Here is a 23,207-nt window from a genome sequence, read left to right on the forward strand (position 1 = left end):
AGCAGTAAATAATACAATTTAAATATTTAAATAGCTCATACAGAATGTGTCCAACTCACTATATAATCACTCCTAACAAACAAGAATGCTTAAAACCTCACATGTTGCATGTATTAAAAATAACTGACCAAATTAGAATTACAAAAAAGTATAATAAGTATAATAATTGTCCTATTTATTCAATTTTTTGACACACTCGAAAATCTGTAATTATTAAAAATCACACATAGGATAAGATCCAAGGCAATTCCCAGTATATGTCAGTACTGTGTGTGATATTAGCTAAATATTTTATGGGACAGACAGCATATTTGCATTAGTCTCAGTTCTGCTGGTTGCACACTGTAGTTATGTGATTAGTTAAAGGACTCCTGCTTATCTTTAAGCAGGGTCTCTGTCATTCATTAACTGGGGTTCTCTGCTCTTTTGCCTTTCTGCCCTAATTATGAAGATCACGAATAAGCGCATCCAGTATCTTGCCTGTCAGTTTGAGTAAAACAATGACCATAATCACTTCTTCTCTCAAAACAGGAGTCTTGTTAAAATTATTCTGAGCTCCCAAGGTCGCACGGTAATGAGAATGAATTGTAATTTATATCGGAGCTCCTTGGAGTGTCATCTTAATTAAAAAGACTAATTGTCATTCATTTTCAAAATCCATTAATCAGCCATTTACGTTACAACACCAGTGTGGATTGCATTTTTGTTTTATCAAAGTGAATTGACTTCATATTATTACAGTGTTAAAAATTTTCATCTATGAGAATATTCCATAGCCTTTATTGTTTTCTTCGAGTTATGTTTGGAATGCACACATACTGTTGGGAGTTTTCTGCACCTGTCTGCAATCTTTTCACTGACCTCTGTAAGTGCTTCATTTTTCCAAGTTGTTGATGTTTCCTTTTCTAAGCATAAAGTGTGAGGTCTTCTAAAACAAGCTCCACAGTTCCACTCTTTAACAAAAAGATGGACATATGTTTTGTGTGAAGCAGTTCCTTGTGGCAATGCTTTTCTTCCATCATCACCATAGGTCTGTAGCCAGTATTATAAGATACTGTATGTTCAGTTCAGTTTTCCACTGAACAGCTCCTTGAGATTAAGGGTGCTGCACAAAGCAGTTGAACAAACTCACACAAAGACAATGTCCTAGTTTAAGGATATCTCCAGATTTAATACTTAAGATGTTTTGGGAAGCCAGACTGTCTTTCTATAGCCATGATGAGTTAATATCTGTTTCATGTCCACAGTTTAGAGTTGGGCCACGTGAGGTACTATAAGGGAATGAATGTTGGAAAATTAACTGTGTATCTAAACAGGAAATTAAATGTTTTTTAAAGGTAGATTCTTTTTAAATGCAATACCTCATTAATAGGTCAGGCTTAAACAGTCATACAGTTTTTTTATTCTCCTCTTATTTCATTTAATAAAATGCATACATGTAATGCAAAAAATATTCTTATTTGAGAAGCATAAGAAAGGGTAAAGCAATTTTAATTGAAAGATTGTTCTTGCTGCAAAGCCTGTTTATTCTTAAGAGCATTCATTACTCATGATTATTTTAAAAACTACAGTAGTAAGGCTCAAAAGGAATTAAAAAATAAACATCTGTATTGAAGTAAAGCAAAATATGTACTGGAAGGAAACAGGAAACTACTAGAAGGATTCAAAATATTCCTTTACTTAGAGGTCTATACTTAACTGGATGTCTTAAGGTCCACACAATTTTTTTATTCTACCTATATTCTGGCTGCTGCCAAATACTTTCAATGCGGCCAAAATACTGAAGAAATCTTAGGCACAATCTTTTTTTTTGTTGTGATTTGCCAATAAGTTTTGTTGTATCTACCCAATTAGGAAAGGCGAATTGTTTTTTTTTTTTATTTAGACATCACAACACACAAGGGAGTATAAGAAAGTGAAAAAGTTTCCTTTGATTCATCCACCTTTGAACCATTCATCTTTAAAAACTATGCTAATAAAAGGAAGGGCGCATCCCTCACAGACAACAACATACCCATGAGAGGATGCCAGAGTTGCTGTGTCACTAAAAGCAAAGAGAGGCCTGTCTGACTAATCCCACTATCATGAACTATGTTCTGATCTGTGGTGAATATTAACAATTCACTCAACAGAGCACCAACCAACAGCATAATGCCCTTTTCTGCATTGTGCTGGACTCTCACCGTGATTCTTTCATCTTTGTCATCGATTGGTACAGCGTCTTTCTTCCAGGAGATAGTTGGCTCTGGATGACCTCGGGGGGGCTGGCACTCCATGACAGCAGGCTCCCCAGCTGCCACCATCACATCGGATGGGTTCTGCCTGAAGTCATCGCGCAGGACTGCGGAGAAATAGAGGCAGCTTTAGATGATGTCAGACACACTCCTGTTTGTTGAGGGATTCTGTGTTCCAAGTTTAAACTAGACTGGAAGTACAACATTACAAAAATGTTCTTTTTAGGAAGGTTTTCATAATATACAATAACTCTGTTATAGGTTGTTTTGCTTTTCTTTAAATAAAAAAAAAACTTTGCTATTACTAGTGGGGAACCCGTAAACACACAGGGTCCACCTGCAGCTACTCCACATTTGTAATTCTCTTAAAAAACTGTTGCTGGATACAGCTATTACTCTACACCAATTACTCTTCATATTAATCACTAAAGCATATAAGCTCAAGCTTATATTTTCAATGTCCTCACTTTTAAAACACGTTTTATTCCAACTTTGATACATCAGAAGCTCCTGTAGTGACATGGTAACATTTCAGAAGAAGCTGGTCAATGTAAAAAATAACCAGTCTTATTTTGTCACACCACAATGCTATAGTTGATTCATATACCTATGGCTATGGTTTAAAAATCTTAAAATCATAGTAATCAGGGAGTGACCATAATAAAACCCTTAAATAACCATTTTAATCATTTGTGGGAGGACTGCCCTCGTCCTTCCAGTTATAGTACAAACCAGACTCCTATTACCTATTATCAGTGCAGTTGCTTTGCTTTTCACAGATCATTTCTAAGTTTCAGCAAACCCGCCTCCCATATACTGTAGATGTGTGCAACTTGTCAACTACAGGGTTGGAGAATTAACTCCTTACCTTCTAGAATAAGCTCCTTGAATATGGCCCTCACCACAGGCAACAAATACTTCTTTTGAACTCTTGGTTCTTTTCTATAATGGAGTAGCTTGACCAGTTCCTATAGGGATTTACCCAAGACACTCTAGCCTTACTGAAAATTGAGAAATTTTACATTCAAAGTTAGGGAATTCATTTATGTTTGTGCTATAACATCCTCTACAGATGCTCAGAAAGTCCTTGTACTTAGTTATTTGCATGTAAAAATGTGTCAACAACAGATGTCTTGCTGCAACAAACATATCAGAATGTTCTGAGTAATGTCAGATACAAAATACAAATTAGAAACTCTTTATGCAAGATCAGAAGAAATCTTACTTACTGAAAAGAATTTACTTGGGAATGACAGAAAAATGACAGGGGAAGTCATCACAGAATTGCATCTTATAAGAAAGCAAAAGTGGCAATCAGACCAAAATGTTGGCCTTGGTCTGAACATAATCACTATGAAATTGCAACAGGAAGGTGGAACACAGTGTTGTGTTATAAGACAAATAGCAGGTGATTTTAAGGCATTTATTAGAAGATTGGGAGTATAATCATGCAGCTAATGATTTTGAGGAATACAATTTATTTATGTTTATGACTTAAGTGAATAACAGGCTTCAAACAGGAAGATGTGTTTTGGAGAGAATATACAAATTAAATAAGTACACATGTTTAATGTTATTAATTGCTTATCAGAGCAGAAAATGCTATACTATTAAAATTCTCTATAAAACAAATATTTAAAAAAGTGCATAGAAAAATATAAAGATTAAATCAAGTGCTTTCAGCCTAAATGTTGCAATGCAGAAATCCAGAAAAAACAATTGAAATCTGTGCTACACAGTTTTTTATTTGTCGTATTTTTTTTTCAATTTTAAGAAGCATTAACTGTCCTATCTTTTTTCATTCCATTGTGGATTGTGACATTTCCACTTTGAACAGCTCTGTAATGATGTGGATCCTATAAAAAGAAAATACTTTTTCAATCAGTTTAATGACTCTTTCAAAAGTTACAGCCAAAATGAAAGATAAGCTCCCCTCCTACGATAATTAAACACAATCTTTTCATGTTCCATTTGGCTGTCAGTTAAATTCCAAACGTGTACAATGCCTGTTAGAGATAAATATTTGCATTACAATCAAATTTATGAGTCCTGGAATTTTGTTTGAAGTTTGCTGTGCTGCAGAAACATACCTAACATGATAACCTTTTCCTGCTTTTTCCATCTTTCAAGAACTCCAATTAAAAAGTATAAGATTCCTAAGTGCTATTTAAAAAATACTGTTATTCATCTGCGGAACATTTCTAAAGATAAATCGGCCATTAGCAAGCAGTAAAAAAACAGAACTTGACACAGGAAGAAAATATAGCTGAAGAAGTTTTTAAATTTTGAGGGAAGATTCATGTTTTTTAAGACAGAGGATGGTTTAGGAAGGGCTCAATATATGCTTTTAAAAGAGCTTGGCAGACATATTTAAATAATTCTCAGGATTTTTTATTTTATATAACACACAAAGTAGTGGAAACTGTGGGGGGAATACATTTAGAACTGCAGGCATTTTGTATGCACAAAGACACAAAAGGCTGTCGGAGTCTGGAACAAGTTAGGTAGCCATTCTGTTAAGCAGAAATTATTGAATGAGATCCTCAGATCAATTAGCTGTTAGCAATTACATGAGCTACTGTAGATTGTATGGATGACCTCTGTGTAACATTTTTTATATTCTAAAGTCATGCTTAAGTATTGAATAAATTGACACATAAGTATAGATTTTTTAAGACAGTGGCCCATGAAAATAGAGCTACAACTAAAAACAGATCAATGTTGTGTAACATACTGTAGAAAGATTTATTCAAAGTGGAGATCTTCTAAAGGCAAGCAAATATCATTTCACACCGATGCTGGGGCCCCAGAAGAGCTTGTGTGTCTCCCATCCCCTTAAGATATGAGACTTACATCCACTCTGCACCACTTAACTGGTGCCCAGTGTCTATGTGGGAGTACAGAACCTAAATGGAAAATTCCAAATTTAGCAAAAATTGGAAAAAATATCTTCAACGGGTCTGACATTAAGCCAAGTGCGTTTAAATTTAAACACTCAGCAAATCCTGTAGTGCAACTAACCTTTTATTCCTTATGACACAACCAGCTCCTTACCTAACACATACAGTAATTAGAAAGATCAACCAAGCAATTTAGGAGTTGGTTTTAATGACATTTCGAAATGGAGTGAATTAAAGGGCCATGTGGTGATTAGCCCTGCATTAGTAGTCATGATATGACATTCGGCAGACATTTCTGAAAAATATTTTTTTTCTTTGGATATCTTTCACAGACTAAAAATCAGCATAATCTAAAGTGTGCTTAGTTCTAAAACACATGCAAAAAATACTACTTGAAGACACTATTTCTTTAAAAAAAAACTGGTATATTCCCACTAGTGCCTGTAAATCTATTCACTGGCTCTTCATTATCTTACAGAATTGCACTGCAGTAACAACTTTATAGCAAAACTGCAAATGACTTTGCAAGATACTAACAGAGCAGACAAAGTCAGCACAAATCTTTATTAAGATCCCGACCCACAAATGCCACAGGGAGAACAAGCAAAATAAGCAAATGCACCATCTAAGTCCATATCATTATTTATATGGCAGCAGCCCATTCAACCTAATCAAACCATACTTCATCATTCACTGGAAAAGCCATCAGCAGAATAAACTTAATGCACATATATGTGACTATAAGATTTAATGTGCAATGTAATTTGTTGATTTCTTTCACAACAAGCATAATGATTATTCTTAACCAATAAGAGGTTTGCTGCTTCAGAAAATTAATCAATTTCAATAAAAAAGCTTTTAAAAATAATAAATTAATTTTAAAAATCCACATCAAATTTGGGATTTCTAATTCAGCACCTGTGAGATTAAATGGACAAATTAAAATTAACTCACAATGTATGTACAGTAAATAATCAGCAAAATAATCAAGTGTTCTAGCCTTAGAGAATGTAATACCTATATATCTGTCCATTTTCCTTTCTCTTTATCCAATTCAGTGTCACAGAGGAGCCAAAACCTATCCAGGCAAGCAATGTGAGCAAGGCAGGGTACACCCTGGAAAGGACACTAGTCCATCGAATGGCACACACATAGATACACACATATCAGAGCCAATTTTCCCTGAAACCAATTATCTTACCAGCATGTCTATGGACTGTGGTAGGAAAACAGAGCAATACCCATATTTACACATTAAATAATGCAGTTATACTATCCCATCTTATTTTACCAGCAGTTACTGTATGATTTCATATCAGAGAGGCAATGTTCCCAAACCTTTGTGCGTATTTACTAATGCCTAGCTCCACCTGTGCATTTACAGAATAGATGGAGTTACACGTATTACAAAAGAATTATTGGTACATATGACAAAATGCTTTTACCAAATCATTTAAAGTTCATGTTTCTGAAATAAAACAGTCATAAATGCACATAAATGCAGAGTGTGAGGGCTTTCTGGCATCAATGAATATTAGGGCTGAAACAAGAGTGGCAAAAGCAGTTATTGCACGTTCTCTTTTTTCAAGATATTACCTTCACTGTAGGCCCTTCTTAAAGAACAAAACATTAACACTCCAGCTTCTAGTTTTTGATTGGCAAAGAAAAAAAATAAACAGCACAAAGTAAAATACACCTGGTGGTGAGAGATGGTTCCTATGTTTATGATACCTAGATCATGAAGTGCTTCTTAGGTTAGGGAGAAGTAACTTTCCTTTAAAGCATTTGTTGAATCACCCAGACAAAGAACAATTTGCAAATTGTCCAGCTTAAGTTGCCTTCTGTCCAGCTGGACTTTAGTAATGCTTTTCTTATGATTGTGTGAAGATAAGTAGGCCTGTATGACAGGCAAGAAAATAATGAAAAACTAACAACATTCAAATTCATTTAAGATCCTGACATAGATACTGGGCCAGTAATTATGTTTGCAGCTGTACCCTGTAGGGCTTCACCCAAAGGAAGGTGTGTTCTAATAAATTTAAAAATTTTAAATGTCTACATAATCATTGTTCAGTCTTCTCCTTTTGTGTTTGAAAATAAATTTTAAAAAGAAAGCCTGTTAGCTTACCTATTGTGGTAACTGCTGTACAACACATGTAAAACCAATATTATAAGAACACAATCTGATGACAGATTTGAAAGAAATAAGGCACAATTGAGTGAAAGTAGGAAGAATTATTAATGTTTTCAGGATGATTTATTACATGATAAAAAAAAATAATAGAGGACTAAAATAAACTTTCAGAACGACTTTCTTACACTTTAGTATTTTCATCTGCAAGTGTACAGTATTTTGCACTTTGGCCTTTTGCACTTTGGCAATTTGCAGAACACATTATATCTGAAATATTAATACACATGGATATAGCAATGAAAGGATAGAAGTCCTGGAAGACATTACCCGAATTCTGTAATCAACAACTCAATCAACACTTAAACTCAATAAAAATACACAATTGAATGTTGCTGAGTAGATTTCTTGTTTTTGTAAGTGTATTTACTCTAGTGCGCAGGTACAGCTGCAGGAATGGAGTAACGCTGGATTTTGGCATCTATAAATAAGCATAATTCACTATCATTACAGAACTCAGAAGAGAAACCTGTTCTGTCAGTGAGGGGCTGTGTCACATGTTTACTAATGCCTCAAAATCCTAGTGTCGCTGCTCACACTGCCGACAATCCTAACAAAGTTTTATACAGTATAAAGCTGCCAAAGTCTTCACAGTATATTCTATTTTAACAATCTAAACACCACTTAACATAAATGCACACATACTGCCAGTACTATTGTTATTTTTTCCCAGGATTGTGCGATTGACAATAGTGATTAAATAAATGGAGACCAAATAGATCATAGCTAATGGATCCACACTACAGTAAAAACCCCACTTTTGTTTCAGAACTGCAAAGCACATGATCAACTACAACCTATATTACTGAATTATTTTTTATTTTGATTTTTTAAAGAATAAAACATTCTTATCATTTTCATAAAAACGCTTTGGATTTTGCTTAATTCACATATCTGTATACAAGATTACTCAATCTCAAACAATGCTAAAATAAAATAGTTGCTAACAAACTCAGCAGTGAAAATCACTGCCAACAAGCACCAAGCAAAACTACAATTATAAAGACATAGAACGTCAAAAAAGTTACGAATAAGAGGAGGCCCATCTAGCATGGTTGATAGTTAATAGTTAATTTATCCGATGATCTCATCCAGCGGTTTCTTGAAAGAAGCCAGGCTATCAAATTCAACAACATGGCTGAAATCCATGAGGGTGTATCAAAGACAACTGAAGATACAGTCACCTCAGGGTATCCAGTATATTGGGGAGTGAATACACTCAGGAGCAGAAACAAAAGTCACCCGTAATACCGTGTCTGTATCCAGACGTTTCTTAGGCCCCCTGCCATTTGCACACTTCTCACACCTTTTGGGCCCCATCTCAACAAGTACAACACCAACTAGTGAACCTCCTCCTCTACAAATTAAAGCTCAGGTGAACAACACAGAAACCTGAACCCTGACAACCAGCAAATTCCTCCTTAAACCTTTAAGCACTTAGTTTACTAAGTGAACTAAGATACAATTTTCTTCTTGTTGTAAGTTCACAGCATTACACCCCTCCCTTCTTTCACCAATTAAAAAATAAATAAATCCCCATATATCACACATTGCAGAGGAGATTTTAGAGACTGAAAAAAACTAAAGAAGTCAGAATTTCAATCGATGTTGGCCTTGAACAACACATTGCCCTTTTATCTTCAGGGATTCCTTTGATTCCTCCGCTCTGCCCCCCTTTAATGCACAGCGTGCAGCGGTCTCCTGCTGAGAAGGGATGTTAGCACAGAAGCTGGGCCTGCTCTGAAGCAAACAGTATCAGTGGTAGCCATGAGGTCGGGCATGATGGGAACCTAGAGAATCATTAATTCATCGCTCTGGGATCTAGTATGCCGATACTCTCCTTTTCACTCAATGACACAGATGCTGATGTCTATCAATAACAAATTTCTCAAAACTGGTATTTTTAACATTAGCATCTATGGATTCTTTCACTACAATTTTGAACCCATCACTCTTCCTTCTATCATATGTCTAAGTTCATCACACAACATTTCAAATTTTCATGTAAGAAATCTCTGAGCTCTTGGTTCAATATTTCGTTGTCTGCTTGGGTGTGTTTTAAGAGTCACTGTGGTATAGGACAGTAATTTTTTTGGAAAACCAAGAATGCCCATGAACTTATTCAAGATCTTATTGCACTTCTTATCACCAATCACTTTTAAAGCTGTAATGTAATTGTTTGGACAAATATGACTAGATATTTTATTACCTGTCATACTAGGTATGACTATACTGTATATCTTCACACAGTGCATTCTAACTAGTTTAACTAGCATTCACTTTAGTGTGTCTGTACTGACTGAGGTATACTGGACAGAAATGATTATTAACATGTTTTTAAGTCAGATTTAACTATCTGAATGGATATGACATTTCAGTCTCTAATGTGTGCAGCAATCCTGTTCCAAACATAAAGCATACAATCACATTTCCCAAATACAATGCATATATCATTAAAGAGAAAACATTCAAACAAAATAAAAAGGAAGAACTAAACAGTATTTTACACTTTTGCCTTTGTATTCTGAACAATGCATTATACCTGAAATTTCAATATGCACAGATATAATGATGAAAGAATAGTACTTAAAAGTCATTTTTTGAATTCTGTTATCAATTAAACAATCAACCCAAAAACTAATTTAAAACACAAAATTCGATGTTCTTCAAATTAATTTAGTTGGATACTATAATCAAACCTAGACATCACAATACTGCAGCAGCCCTTTCGTCCAGCACAAACTGATATACTGTATATTGCTGCCCCAGGAATCAATCAAGAAATTACAGTAACAATTTGATTTTAATTCTATTTTTGCATCCGTCCATGATAACATTCTCTGTCGCCCGCCAGGGTACCAGTTGCTCACTTATTTTCAGTATGAATGCATCTCTGAGACAATCCAGGAACAAGTTGAAAAATCAAAGGGCATTCAGGACCAAATGCATGAGACAATTCTATAGAGAATTGTGTGGGGCTGGAACAAACTCCTTTAAGAAGACGTTTTATGGGTTCCTCAGGTCATTAAACTACACGCTAGTTAGGACACTCTTGTTCATTGGTAACCTTTCTTGAGTTCTCTACATATAATCTTTTACTTGAGTTTGCTTACTGACATTTCTTTCAGTTGTATTATGGAAATTTCTTTGTATCTATTGTGGTTTTCATCAAAAAGCACCTAAAAAGTGTTTTAAATATTAGCCCAGTAGTGCCACACCCACCAGCGTATTAAAGGTTTGAGAAAACAAAGGGCACCTTACCTTCTATAAGTACTGATAAATCAGAAAAACATACCTTAATATCAGGCATGTCTCATTCATAATGAAACTACTGCAATGATGTGCTCAAATATGTCTTCACTTCTGTATTATTCTCCTATTTTTTTCCTTTCCTTTCTCTTAATTCAGATGTGTAAACAGTTACTTTTAAAACAAACTCTCTATACAAGCTTATCTAAGCATAATAAAATCATGGAGTGCACCACAATGTAAGTGGTCTTATATTGTTTTCGGAAAATATAGAGTGCAGCAGTTGAATCTGACTTAGCTATAAAAGAGTGTAACTGCTCCCACTAGGGTAGGTAAAAGCATTCTTTAATTCTAGCAATCGGATAATTACTGGGGAGGAAGGTGCTGGGGGATGTCTGGTATCTGTCATGTTTACATGTAGGCTAGAGTCTCCACTCCCTCTCCTCCCACTCTGCACTGCGTTGCATTGTGCATGTCCGAAATAGATATTAAAAAAAGATATTAGAAATCCTTTAACATCTGTATGATTTTGCAAGTTGGAACACATAATCCTATTAGAAAACATTCAGAGATAACAATATCACTTGTGTCTTTTAGCTTTTGCCAGAAAAGAAATATTGAAAATACTGAAAGCAAAATTATTCCCAGAGCAGCTCTCTCATTACAATAGAAGGAGGGAAGGAATCTGTTACTTTTTTCAGGCTGAAATTATCAGTTCATTTTTCTGCAGTGTTCTTGTCACTAGCAAATGTTGAAGATTTACATTTTTTCAGTGGTATTATTCCTTCAAGAGTCATTTGGGGCCTGTATGTTTGGATAATGAGTCTATGGCCCATCTCTCATCTTAAAGTAATGTTAAGCCAACAGCTGGCCATTCCATGATAATATTTCTAACACTATTAGCATGTAAGTCACACCAAATCTGTGCAAAAACAAAGTCTTTCTATTAACAGGATATGGGTGTGTGTCTTTGTTTCCTTTCTGTGTCTTTGTTTCAACTACCCTGTTGTTGATAATTTCAATGGCAGCAATTTCCAAATTCAGTCATTAGCCATATTACATGTTATGAAAAAATATATTTTTCTCTGTAATTCCTACTTTAAAAAATAAGATAAAATTATTTACATCAGCAATTTTTTTCATTTTCTCAACTATATATTCTCTACTGGGAGGCAAGGTATTTTCACACTGGTGATCTTCATTCCAACCAGCCTTGGTAATACCAGCCAGCTAATGACTGCCCAGAATACAAACAGTGATGTCTGGATGTCCTCTGAATGAATGCCTACACTGCTTGAGCCATGTAAAAGGTTCAACCCTGAAGTTTTACGCATTTAATTTTAGCATCTCCACAGAGACAATATCATAACTTCGTCTGCTTTACACTGAATACCATTTTCTTTTCTTAATATGTAACAGTAAGGGTAAAAAAAATATATAAAAAGAGATGCTAAAATATTATATTAATAAATAATGCATTTTTAAGGAATGTGGTATATTTTCACACAGAACAGAGGCTCAGCTCTTATAACTTTATACCTTAAATGTGCTTTACGCAATCTGTTTTTCTGTGTCATTTACTCATTTTGTGAAAACTGGAAGATTTCAAGGATACTAGACACATTGTTGCAAGTTTCAGTCAAAGAAAAAACACATTTGCTCTAATTGTGTTTACATCTGAAAAAGAAGAGTTTTTAGCCTTCATTAACATAGGGAGTGTCATTAAACATGCAATAAATGAGCACTGGACCAAAAGTAAACTGAAGAGTTGCTGTGTTTTTAGTACCCCTAAGCATAAGATAAGATCACTTTATTGGCCATACTGTATACAGTACAATTTCTTGTATTAGGAATTTGTTTTTCTTCACATACCCCAACTTGCTCTCCATGATACACACGGACAGGGAGAGAAGCTTGAGGTCTGAGTGCAGGGTCAGCCATTTATATGGCACCCCTGGAGCAGTTGGGCTTAAGGACCTTGCTCAGGGGCCCAACAGAGTAGGATTCCTCTGGCGGCCGCAGGATACGAACCGGCAACCTTCCAGCCACAGGTCCAGATCTTTAGCCACTGCACTGCCCCAGTATACAGTAAAAAAGAGTTTCCACTATTGCATGAACAGAAAGATGAAGTATGAAATCTAAAGGGAGAGAACCAGTATAAAATGTAAAATGTTCTTCATGCGTGTATAGTTTAAGCATGGGGTTTCACATCCTGTATTTTCCTTCTCTGAGCTATTGTGCCTGCAGAGAAAGTCTTTAGTTGATCTAGTTGTTATATCCTTCACAATGCTCACATGTCTCCAGGCTACTGTAGTTCTCAACCTCAACAATGCATTTATAGTAGCTTACAACGGCAATCAAATCTTTCTATAACATATAGTCTGCAACAAAAAACAAACAAACATTTATTTCCTTTTCTTGAAAGAACATATTAAATTAAAATTAAATTCCCATACTGTGCCTCCCACATTAATAAAAACGAAGTCTTAATACTGCACATCAACATGAATTAGATTATAAAATGAGCTTTGTCGGAAGGAAATTGAACGGATTAGTTTAAGCTTCCTCAGAATCTTGAGCTGTATGAAAAGAACCGCCAGAGAACCAGAAAAATATACATATAGGGAGAAAGGCACAGTTGCTTTTTAAATAACTTTTCTTCAGATTATACAAAATGTTTTTAATTTTTTGAAAAAGCAACACATCTCAATTCACTTAGGCTATTTAATCATGTCCAACACTGTCTGATACATTTCCCCTGTTTGATTAGTTTCCAGTTTCCAAAGACATGTTTAAGACATGTTTTATTTATTAGTTTTCTTTATTTTTAGGGTTTTGTATTTCTTTATGACAAAAACATTTACAAAAATATTTACTGTAGTAAATTGCATTTTTCAACAAACTTCCAAAAATGACAATATTGAGATGATTGCATGTCATCTTTATTTAAAAAAATTAAATTGCAGCCTTATTTCTCCTCAATGTTATTACATAGCAAAACAAAAAAGCAATAGTTCAGTAAAATGTTAAGAATACATTAAAAACGCAGCTCCTGGATATTGTGTTATCTAGGCAATCAGACTTTAAAAGAGCAGTTGGTGCAAACAAAATGCAGAATAAGATCCAGGAAAGTTAATAAATTAAAATGCCACTGCTGGTATCCATCAGAGGGCTTACATGTAACCTCTTCTTTCAATGAAGTGAACAAATTCCATTAATTTGGTCAGCTGAACATTACAAGGCAACAATCAAAGCTTGCCAACATGTAGAATCATAAATAATAATGAATTTAATGACTGACTGTAGTAAATAATTCATCTCAGCAGGAATCTTGTAATATAAATCTGAAGTGAACCAATATATAGTGAAAATACAAAATAAATATGGATCCCAGATGTTTCTTCTCCAGGCTGTTTGATTTTACATTTCATGATGAAAGACAGCTAAATTACACATAAACATATTCAACTGCAGATAACCAACTGTAATGACCAGTGATGTGTTTTTTTTATAGGTTACACATTTTTAGCAACTAAATCCATTTGACCACTGACAAGTGCTACTAAAATGATCCTAATGATCACTGGAAATGATAAAAAGGGGCAACAGTCACATGATAAATGTCAATCTAATGCCCCTTTAGCTATTAAAACTACATGCAGAAACTAAATTAAGAAATCTTAATGCAGAAGATTTTACACTTGCATTACATATTAAATATATACTGCATTTTGTGTTTTTGTTTTTTGGAAGTGTTTGAGTGTACAGTACTTTGCAAATATGTCTAAACACAACACCATATAACAAGCATTACTGTATATGCTCCTGTAAAAGTGCTTTACATTTTTTTATTATAATTTATTTCACTGAGCTTTCCTACTCCTGAGGCAGTTTGTTACTTATATTTAATTAAGGTGAAATTCAATAGAGTGAATGGACAATAGTGAAAGCTCTCTTAAATCTCCTGTCCTTCATAGCTTCACTTCAGCCAAGAAAGGCAGCTTTTATGACCACAAGGTCGAATAAGGAAGAGTCAAGAAGAGACCATCAAACATCAGTGAAACTTACTAACAAAGAAGTCTCCTCAGAGTGAGCGAAGTGAGTTAAAGCCCTGCAGCAGATCTAACTGCACTGACAGTTTGCTACTGAATTTCCTACCCACTCAAGCCTTTCACCACCTACAAGCTGAAAATGTATTTGGTTGTGGCAAGTGGAATCAGGACAGCACTCATAGCTTAATCTTCACTAGACTCTAGAACATATGAATAGAAAAGCACAAGACAAGTTACAGATGAGAGAAGGCCACTCGAGTCATTTTGTACAATTGTTTGCTAATAGCTTATTGACTCAAATATCTCCTCACATTGTGCATGAATCTGTTCACCACAATGAGGCTACGTATTCAGTCCCACATACTCACAATTGTCTGTATGTAGAAGAGCTTCCTACATTGTAATAGACATTTAATTCTGATTTCTTTCCTGTGGGCCATTTGAGAATCCACTTAATTTGGGATAACTCAGCCATGATTTTTTACACCTGACAAAGCCACCTCAACAAGTAACTTATACTAAAAAAGAACACTGTGAGAACTGGGCCATGTGAGGGTTAAACAAAAGAGGACATATAAATGTACATTATACATATATTTAATAATATAAAGACAGGACATAATTCTAAAGGTTAAGACAAGAACTTAATTGAATTTGCTTATTTCTATTCTCAGTAAACTGTCCAGTTAATGTAAAAAAAGAAAGCATCTGGTTTTATGATAGGCCCTGATTTTTTTAGCTTAAGTAATTGACTTTTCAGGGGGGGTTGTAAAACCATTAGACCAGTGGTTCTCAAACTGTGGTACGCGTACAAGGAGTGGTACGTGGAACCCTGCCAGCTGGTTCCATGACCCTGGAACTTTGTTGTGTGCCATGAAATTTTTTTCAGATTTTCTATTTTAATACATGTCGAATATGCAGCCTACGTACTACGATACAGCGCACTCTAATACTTGAATGGACACAGAGCAACAATGTAATTCTATACCACTCTATAGGAATGCGTGCTACGAACTTAAGTGACCAATTGTATTTAAAAAAAAGCTATCTCCAGCAAATAGGGAGGTAGGAGAATGTGCATGGTTTTGGAATAATGCCAAAGTTGTAAACACAGGAATGCATAGAAATGCGTGCTATGAACGCTAGTAATCTTGTGATGACAGGAAAGTATGATAGATAACAGAAAAATATTTAAGAACTGTTCTAGGTTAATTTGAGAAAAATACACAGAGCGTCTCTGTGTTTCGTTCTCATGCTCATGAAATAAAAACTTCTTTTAACCTCTGAGACAGACTCCTGAAACGGAAACGGGGATAAATGCAAGCTTGCGGATTGCTAAAGCAGGTAAGCCCCACACTATTTTTGAAGAACCTTATTTACCGTTGGCAAAAGAACTGACACGTATTGTGTGGAGAAAAAGCTGTTAAACCACTCGACCTGCCGCCCCTTCTGAAAGACACAGACACTCATAGAATTATTGAAATGGCGGATGATATCAAAAGTACTCTGATAGAGCGCGTTAAGATAAGCAGATGCTTTACACTGCAATTAGATGAGTGTATAGTCGATTTGGCCAATTTGCTCGTTTACGTTAAATACAAGTTTGAGGGTACGTCCCATGAGGACTTTCTGTTCTGTAAGCCGCTACCAACAGGAACTACAGGAGAGCACATATTTCAGCTTCTGAATTAATTTATCGAAGAAAATGACATTGACTGGATATAATGCGTCGGAGTTTGTACAGTGCTAGAGAGTAGTTGCACGAAATTGGAGAGGTTGCTCCAGAAATGAATGGACGCATTGCAACATCCACCACAAGACCTTTGCCGTCAAGAAAATGCCTGATGATTTAAAATCTGTTAGACTCTGTTGTGAATTGTATCAAGGCTCAAAAAATGCATTCACATCTGCTTTGTTCGACTAAAAAGACTCACCCCTTTCACTGAAATGGTTCTTTTTTATTGTTTATTTTTATTTGTTGTTGTTCCTGTTTTTTTTCTGCAAAGCACTTTGAGAAGCCACCTTTAAAGGCGCTATATAAAATAAAGTTTATTATAATAATATTTATTATATGTGTATGTGAGTGTGTGCGCATGTGAGTGATATGTGTATGTGAGTTTGAGACCCTTGCTTTAGGAGAGACTGACAGACACAAATCATTCAAATCCCGAGACACAAGGTTTGAAAAGACAATGAGAAATGTCTGTTTGCAGAGTGGTGCGTGTTCCTCTAGTAACAATAGATGTGCTGTAAAGATTTTCGATTCCTGTTGTATTCAGCTTACTTTCATCTCATCTGATTTTAACAAAAGTTATTGATGACGCGCTGCCCATAAGGCCTCCTCACTGTTTAGCAGACTGGCAACAGGAGTTGAGCAGATCCAGGGCTAAAAATGCTGTAGAGAGTGAAGAGGGTTCAAACTGCTGCTCACTGTCACTGACTGTACTGGTTAAAACTCCTTGCTGCTTTCAGCAACTCCTGTAGGTCACAGGCCATTGCAAAGCTTGGGGTTGTCAGCCTCCATGGTGCTGATATAACTGTAATTAACTAGACCACACAGAAAATCTACTCTGCCTCTGATAGGAACACTGAGATTCAGACTAAATTAATAAATGCCTGAAACTGTACATATTTCATATATCTTTGCATTCTGGGATTAACATCCATTCTTTAAAAATATTTACCTTTCATGTCCTCTATCCCTGTACTGATCATGCCCCCTTTTACATTAGTTTTTGATATTTGACCAAACTAGACTAAAGTCACAATCATAATCCCTCCTCTTTAGGGCCTTCCTTTAGGGCCCTTTCGCATTTTAGTTGATTTCATGCACCTGCCCCCTGTTTTGTCTGTCTTTTTTTAAGGCGGGCGCTCCTGCTATGCCGGGCTCTGCATTGGAAGACGGACATCCGGAGGCCCGCCTACCATCAAGTCGCCCTACGTCTGCGGCTTGAGGGCTTAGGCTTCTGATCAGCTTCCAGACCTGATGAGTCTGGGGCTCGGAGGGCCTGGCCGTGTTACTGTTTTTATCTTCCTGGTTCCCTGTCCCTGTCTCTGTTCCGGATCCCGTTCCAGATTTTAACCGTGTTTGTTTCGTCTTGGTGGGATCCCCTGGTTTTGAACTTTGGACTGCGCCCCAGATTCCCCTTTTGGACTTCCCTGAACCTGTTCACCTGCACCACGGCCCCTGAGCACCCGATCACAGCCGTCACGCTCCCCTGCCTGCCATCCCGTCCTGCTCCTGTTGTGTTTCCCTTGAAGTCTTATTCCAGTCACTTCCGGATTATACCGTCTGCAGAGGGTCCTAAATGACGCATTGTGAAAACTAATGGCTGTTAAATATGTTATTTTGACTGACACACACCTACTAACTGATTTATATGTTATTTTCCCCCTTAGGACTTAGGAGCAGAAAAAATAATACTTTTATGTGAATGTGATTTGGAACTGGAATTTCACTTGTGTGTTTGGTCATACAGGGTGCTATCAGTGTATTGTTTTTAATCTTTCAAGTTGGTTCCAGACTCTTCAGTTTTAGCTTCTGTACTTAGAGTAATTTCTCTACCAAAACATCTTAATCCAAAGCCCCATAGGCAAACACAAAATGGATTACATTTTACTTTCTCCAGCCCTGTGAGAATTTGGTCCCATTAAAGTCTCTGTTTTTACAAGCTATCCATCCAAGCAGAGTTTTTCCTGAATAAAGGCCCAATCACTGATCAGAAAAACAACATCCTGAAGGGAAAGCTTCTGTCAGTTTGGTCTATTGTGTGTCATAAAATTTCCATGTGCTCTTTCAGACTTTTGTTTATAGGGGCTTAAACAATCAGATTTCTTTGAAGCAAATATGTCTTCAACCAAAAGGTACAAGAGTCACCTAATCTGCTAGATCCTTCTACATCAATCTCATTAGCCCTAAAAGGCCTGATTGTTTTACCAAACCCAGGGATGTGGTGCAAGCACACATATTGAAGCAATTGAGTATGCCAGCAGCAACGCCCTTTAGGCACTGCCTCTGGTCCCCCAGCAACTCAGCCTGCTCTGCTTTCTCCAAGATGTAGTCCCACCAGTCCACTTCAAAGAGCAAGCCCAGCCATGGTGTCTTAACCTCTTCTTTGATTTCCCTCTTGCTAGCTAGGCTCATGTAGCAAGGCTAATTGCAGTGGGTGTTAGAGACCTGCTATTGTTACACTCCTGACTTCATACCAAGGGTAATGCTGCCCTGTCAGGCTGTAAAAAGCAGAAGCACAGCTCTGCTAAAGGTCCCCAACCCCCACCTCTATTTCAGCAGACTAAGTCTCCTACCTTCTTTTAATAATGATGGGAACCTGTACAACCAAGCCCATACTGGGCAACACTGTCAAACAGTGGAAAGGAAGGGGGAATATTACATTATAATGTTTTAGCCATGCAGAATGCTGCTATGTATATCATGGGAAACCGCTCTGGGAACATTTCTGAAATCATTTCTGTTCTGTTTTTTTTATTTTATTGAAAAAAGTCAAAATGGAAGATGCTGCATAGTGACAACATAGTCCAGTCCTCCTTTTTTAGGAAATTTCATCAGCTGCCTTCTCCAGCATTGTACTGTATATTTTATTTAGTTTCCAGATTAAAGCAGATTAAAGCAGGAACATACATACTTTAAATTTATCACAACAAAACATGATTTCAGACATAATAATAATAATAATTAATAATTGCTCACATTTATGTAGCACTTTTCTGGATACTCCACTCAAAGCACTTTACAGGTAATGGGGATTCCCCTTCACCACCACCAATGTGCAGCATCCACCTGGATGCTGAGATGCTGGATGCTGAGATACTGTATATACAGAGATGTTTTACTTCTCATAGGCACTTCATCAAATTGCAGAAAAGGAACACAAACACCACAAGCAAGGAGAGAAAAAAAAGAAAATGAAACAGGATTTCAGATCAGCCGTTAACTTTGCATGTGTCAGAAGCCTTGGGCAACAATCTCAAAAGGACAGGGAGATAACAGTGTGAACTGGGAAGGACCACCTAACAAGGCATGTTTCTCATCATAGTGAAAGCCTGATCCTTGCAGCACGCCCCAGGGAATTCAGGAACATTGAGAAACTGTCAGCACACATCTCCCAGCTGTCCAGGGGAATGGCCTACAGAAAAGAGCAACTTCTCAGCAAGTAAAATGGAAAGGGAGGGGTTGATTTGAGATAGGGACACAAATGAACTAAAATGAGCTCTGAAATCCCAAAGAAACTGTTCACGCTTAGCCTAAATAAGCAATGTGATTTCTAAAGAAAGACCTGGAATGAAATAAGGAGTCTCACAGGAATTCTGAAGAAATATAACACATTTAATGATGCTGGGATATAGTCATGAAATCTACATCTAGATACTGTATGTATTGGGACTAAGTTTAGATACACATTCTAGAATATCACTATTAATATCCTGGCAACATATAAAACCACCAGCTATCCTGAAGTGCCTCTTCACAACCATCAAGTGCTCTTTCAGCCAGCATGTAGGCTGGTGCCAGTAGGGAATACTTTACTGTGAAGCTCCCTGTTCTTCTACACAACTATAATATTGCAAATGTGTTGGCAATGTGTTAATCAATGCAGTGCATCTCAGCAGCTGCACTTCTCACACCAAAAGGATTACACTGTATGATGTTTATGTGCATGCTATTAGGCGACGACGCAAGCTAAACAGATGGCAGGGGCAGCAGTTTTGGTGCTACACCATTTGGCATTTGCGTGTGCTCACTGTCCAGAACACCAATTAAAACATATCGGAGCAAGTGACAATTCCCTGGCTGCAGAAATCAGAGCCAACTGACTTGGCAAGGGATCAGCACACTAATCTCTTACCCAGCTAGTGGTGCACCACTCCACACTTAACTCAGGAAACTCCCAAGAAAATAAAAAAGACAGAGTGACTACTGATTTGCATTTATTTATGTTCATAACTCTCTTCATAAGGCCTGGGGGCAAGATCTCAGGATGTTAATGTGTGTAAGACTTGGCGCTTCTTACTTCAATAAACAGTACCTCTTTGATTAGAGAGCTTGAAAATAAGCTCCTCCAAAAAAAAAAAAGTGTTTTTGGCTGAAAAAGCTGTCAAACCAGGCCTCCCTCCCCTCTGCTACTTCCCAAAGACAAATGCCTTCTTCTCATGACCATGCACCATCCACAACAAACCGATAGATAGAAGCAAAATACAGAAATTCATTTACCACTTGATAATCCCCCACTCTCAGCACAGAAGGCTTTAGCAATCATAATATTCTATCTTTATTGAAACTTATTTTTTTAATTTAAAGTTCAAAAGATATACTTGTTTTGCAAAAAAAATCACATCCCTTCAAATTAAAGTTAAAGAATTTGTTTTTTTTTCTTTTTACTTTTGTATAAACTAAATAGCCCTCACCGTGCTAGTAAAATCCAAAGTGTAAGAAAATATAATAAGAATAAGAAAATATCATGGAATATTTTAGAACTGTGTGGTTCTAAAAACTGTGTGGTGTTTCCAATCCTATAGCAGCATCAGCACCTTTCAGGTGTTTGTTAGGAGTCTGTCAATAAGAACTCATTAGAATGTTACAGTACATGAAATAAAATACACTTCAAAATCAATTTTCAGCCATCTTCACTGCACATGAGGGGGTATTAAACTTTTTAAAGCAGATATATAACAGTACAATATTAGATAATGCATCAGAACATCATACAGTTCCTTTTCTCAGGTCTATTAGAATTGTTTTTTTTATTTTTGATGTGAATCCAGAAGCTCTGTTTGCAATCTTACAGCTAATCAGGCAGTGTAATTAATGTTCAGAAAAATGGCCTTCTCTTCTTATTTCAGTCTGGTCTCTTAACAACATTCAATATTTGTTGATTATTTTAACTGTGGTTCCCAAGAGGCTTTTGATATAAAGAGAAAAAATCTGATATTTTGACCACCATACAGAGTTGCAAAATGTATTTGTATGTAGAGTAAATGTTGTCACAGGAATAAATTCATGGTGTTTCAAGCAAAGTGCAAGTGCAGAAACTATGTGTTCATACTAAGGAAGTCCAAAAATCAGTCCTTTGCCATTTCAGATTCATGCTTGATTTTGTTCTTATGCTTAACACATACAGTATGCTGGCACTAGCAAGAACAGAAACTATGTACAGCATTTGTTTTCCAACATTATCCTGTATCTTCAGACTGTACTGGCCTTGACTAAGGTGAAGACTGATAATCCTACTGGAGGGATGTGTTTTAACTTTAAAATCTTCATTAAAATAGTGAGAAACCTTGAACAAAGCCATCACCTCATCCCTTAACTAGATGATAAAATAAAGAGTATGAATACAAGTCTACATTCAGGTGAATAACCATGATTTCCTCTCTCAGGAATGAAATGTGCTCTTTTGTGTGCTCTTTTCAATATGTCCACATGCTGAGTACTGTGAGAGGATGAGTCTATGAACTGCTTTTCACACCTTGTCCACAGCTACAGGTACATGAATTTTAAATGACACTACAGTGTAGCATCATCTGTATGTTCTTTTATTGCCTTCTTTGTAGCCTATAAAATTGTACCGGGTTGAGCATTATAAATAAGCATGGATTTGACACAAGCAAATAACAACCCAAGGAACCACAGACCTACTGTTTCTTCCAGGATGACATGGTTCTTGTGAAACTCTGGACCAAACTCTAAATGAGCAAACTTACTTTGAACACATCAGTATCCTTGAAAACTGGAAATAAATATAACCAAGTCTAAAGAGCTTCTTTTCAATGTTAAAACCGATGGTGGGCAACCTTTGCAGGCTATAGTACTTTAAGATCAGTCTGTAAAGGGTTGTGGAGAGTTTTAAATATCTGGGAATACATATTGATTAGAGTTACACCGACAATATTGACAATATTTTTAGGAAAGCAGAGAATGCTTTTAATTCAAAGTCTTTAAAGAACTTTAATTTTAGTCAAAATGTTCTAGAAATGGCAAATAAAAGAGTATCCTGGCATTTAAGTTTGACAGTTTGGCAATGAAAACCTGGGGTTGAAAAGTAAAACTAAACTGCCCAAGACTGTGAAAATGGCATGGAAAATAATTGGGAAACAGCAGTCCCAGCTCAGTGATTTATAATAATAATAAACTTTATTTTATATAGCGCCTTTAAAGGTGGCTTCACAAAGCGCTTTACAGGATGACAACAACAATAAATAAGAAGAATACACAAGATAAAACACAATTACAATATATAGCGGAGACCGTGGATGGTGGTACTAAGAAAAGCAGAGAGGTGAAGAATGGAACCAGTTAAGTAAAGGCTTTTCTGAAGAAGAGGGTTTTGAGTCTGGATTTGAAGGAGTTTAGAGAAGGTGACTCTCTTATATCTTTGGGGAGAGAGTTCCAGAGCTTGGGGACATAACAGGAGAAGGCCCTATCACCCATACAATGTAGACAGGCTTGGGGGACAGTAAGGAGAGCAGAATAAGAAGAGCCAAGGTTGCGAGGTGGGGAGTAGGGCGATAAAAGTTCAGACAGGTACTGAGGTGCCAGGCAATGCAGAGCCTTATAGGTGAGCAT

At 36.4% G+C, this 23,207-nt stretch overlaps 1 protein-coding gene across 5 annotated transcripts in view; it reads right to left on the bottom strand.

Annotated features, from left to right (window-relative positions):
• The window catches only part of robo1 (roundabout, axon guidance receptor, homolog 1 (Drosophila)), a 507,989-nt gene that overhangs the window by 82,261 nt on the left and 402,521 nt on the right, over positions 1-23,207 (bottom strand). For all 5 annotated transcript variants that reach the window (XM_088639703.1, XM_088639701.1, XM_088639702.1 and 2 more), the window contains one exon: positions 2,184-2,341. In XM_088639703.1, coding sequence (XP_088495829.1) covers positions 2,184-2,341 — 158 coding nt within the window. The remainder of the gene's footprint in view (positions 1-2,183; positions 2,342-23,207) is intronic.

The sequence above is a fragment of the Lepisosteus platostomus genome, chromosome 7 (genome assembly GCF_059453375.1).
Source record: "Lepisosteus platostomus isolate fLepPlt1 chromosome 7, fLepPlt1.hap1, whole genome shotgun sequence".
Classification (NCBI taxonomy): domain Eukaryota; kingdom Metazoa; phylum Chordata; class Actinopteri; order Semionotiformes; family Lepisosteidae; genus Lepisosteus; species Lepisosteus platostomus.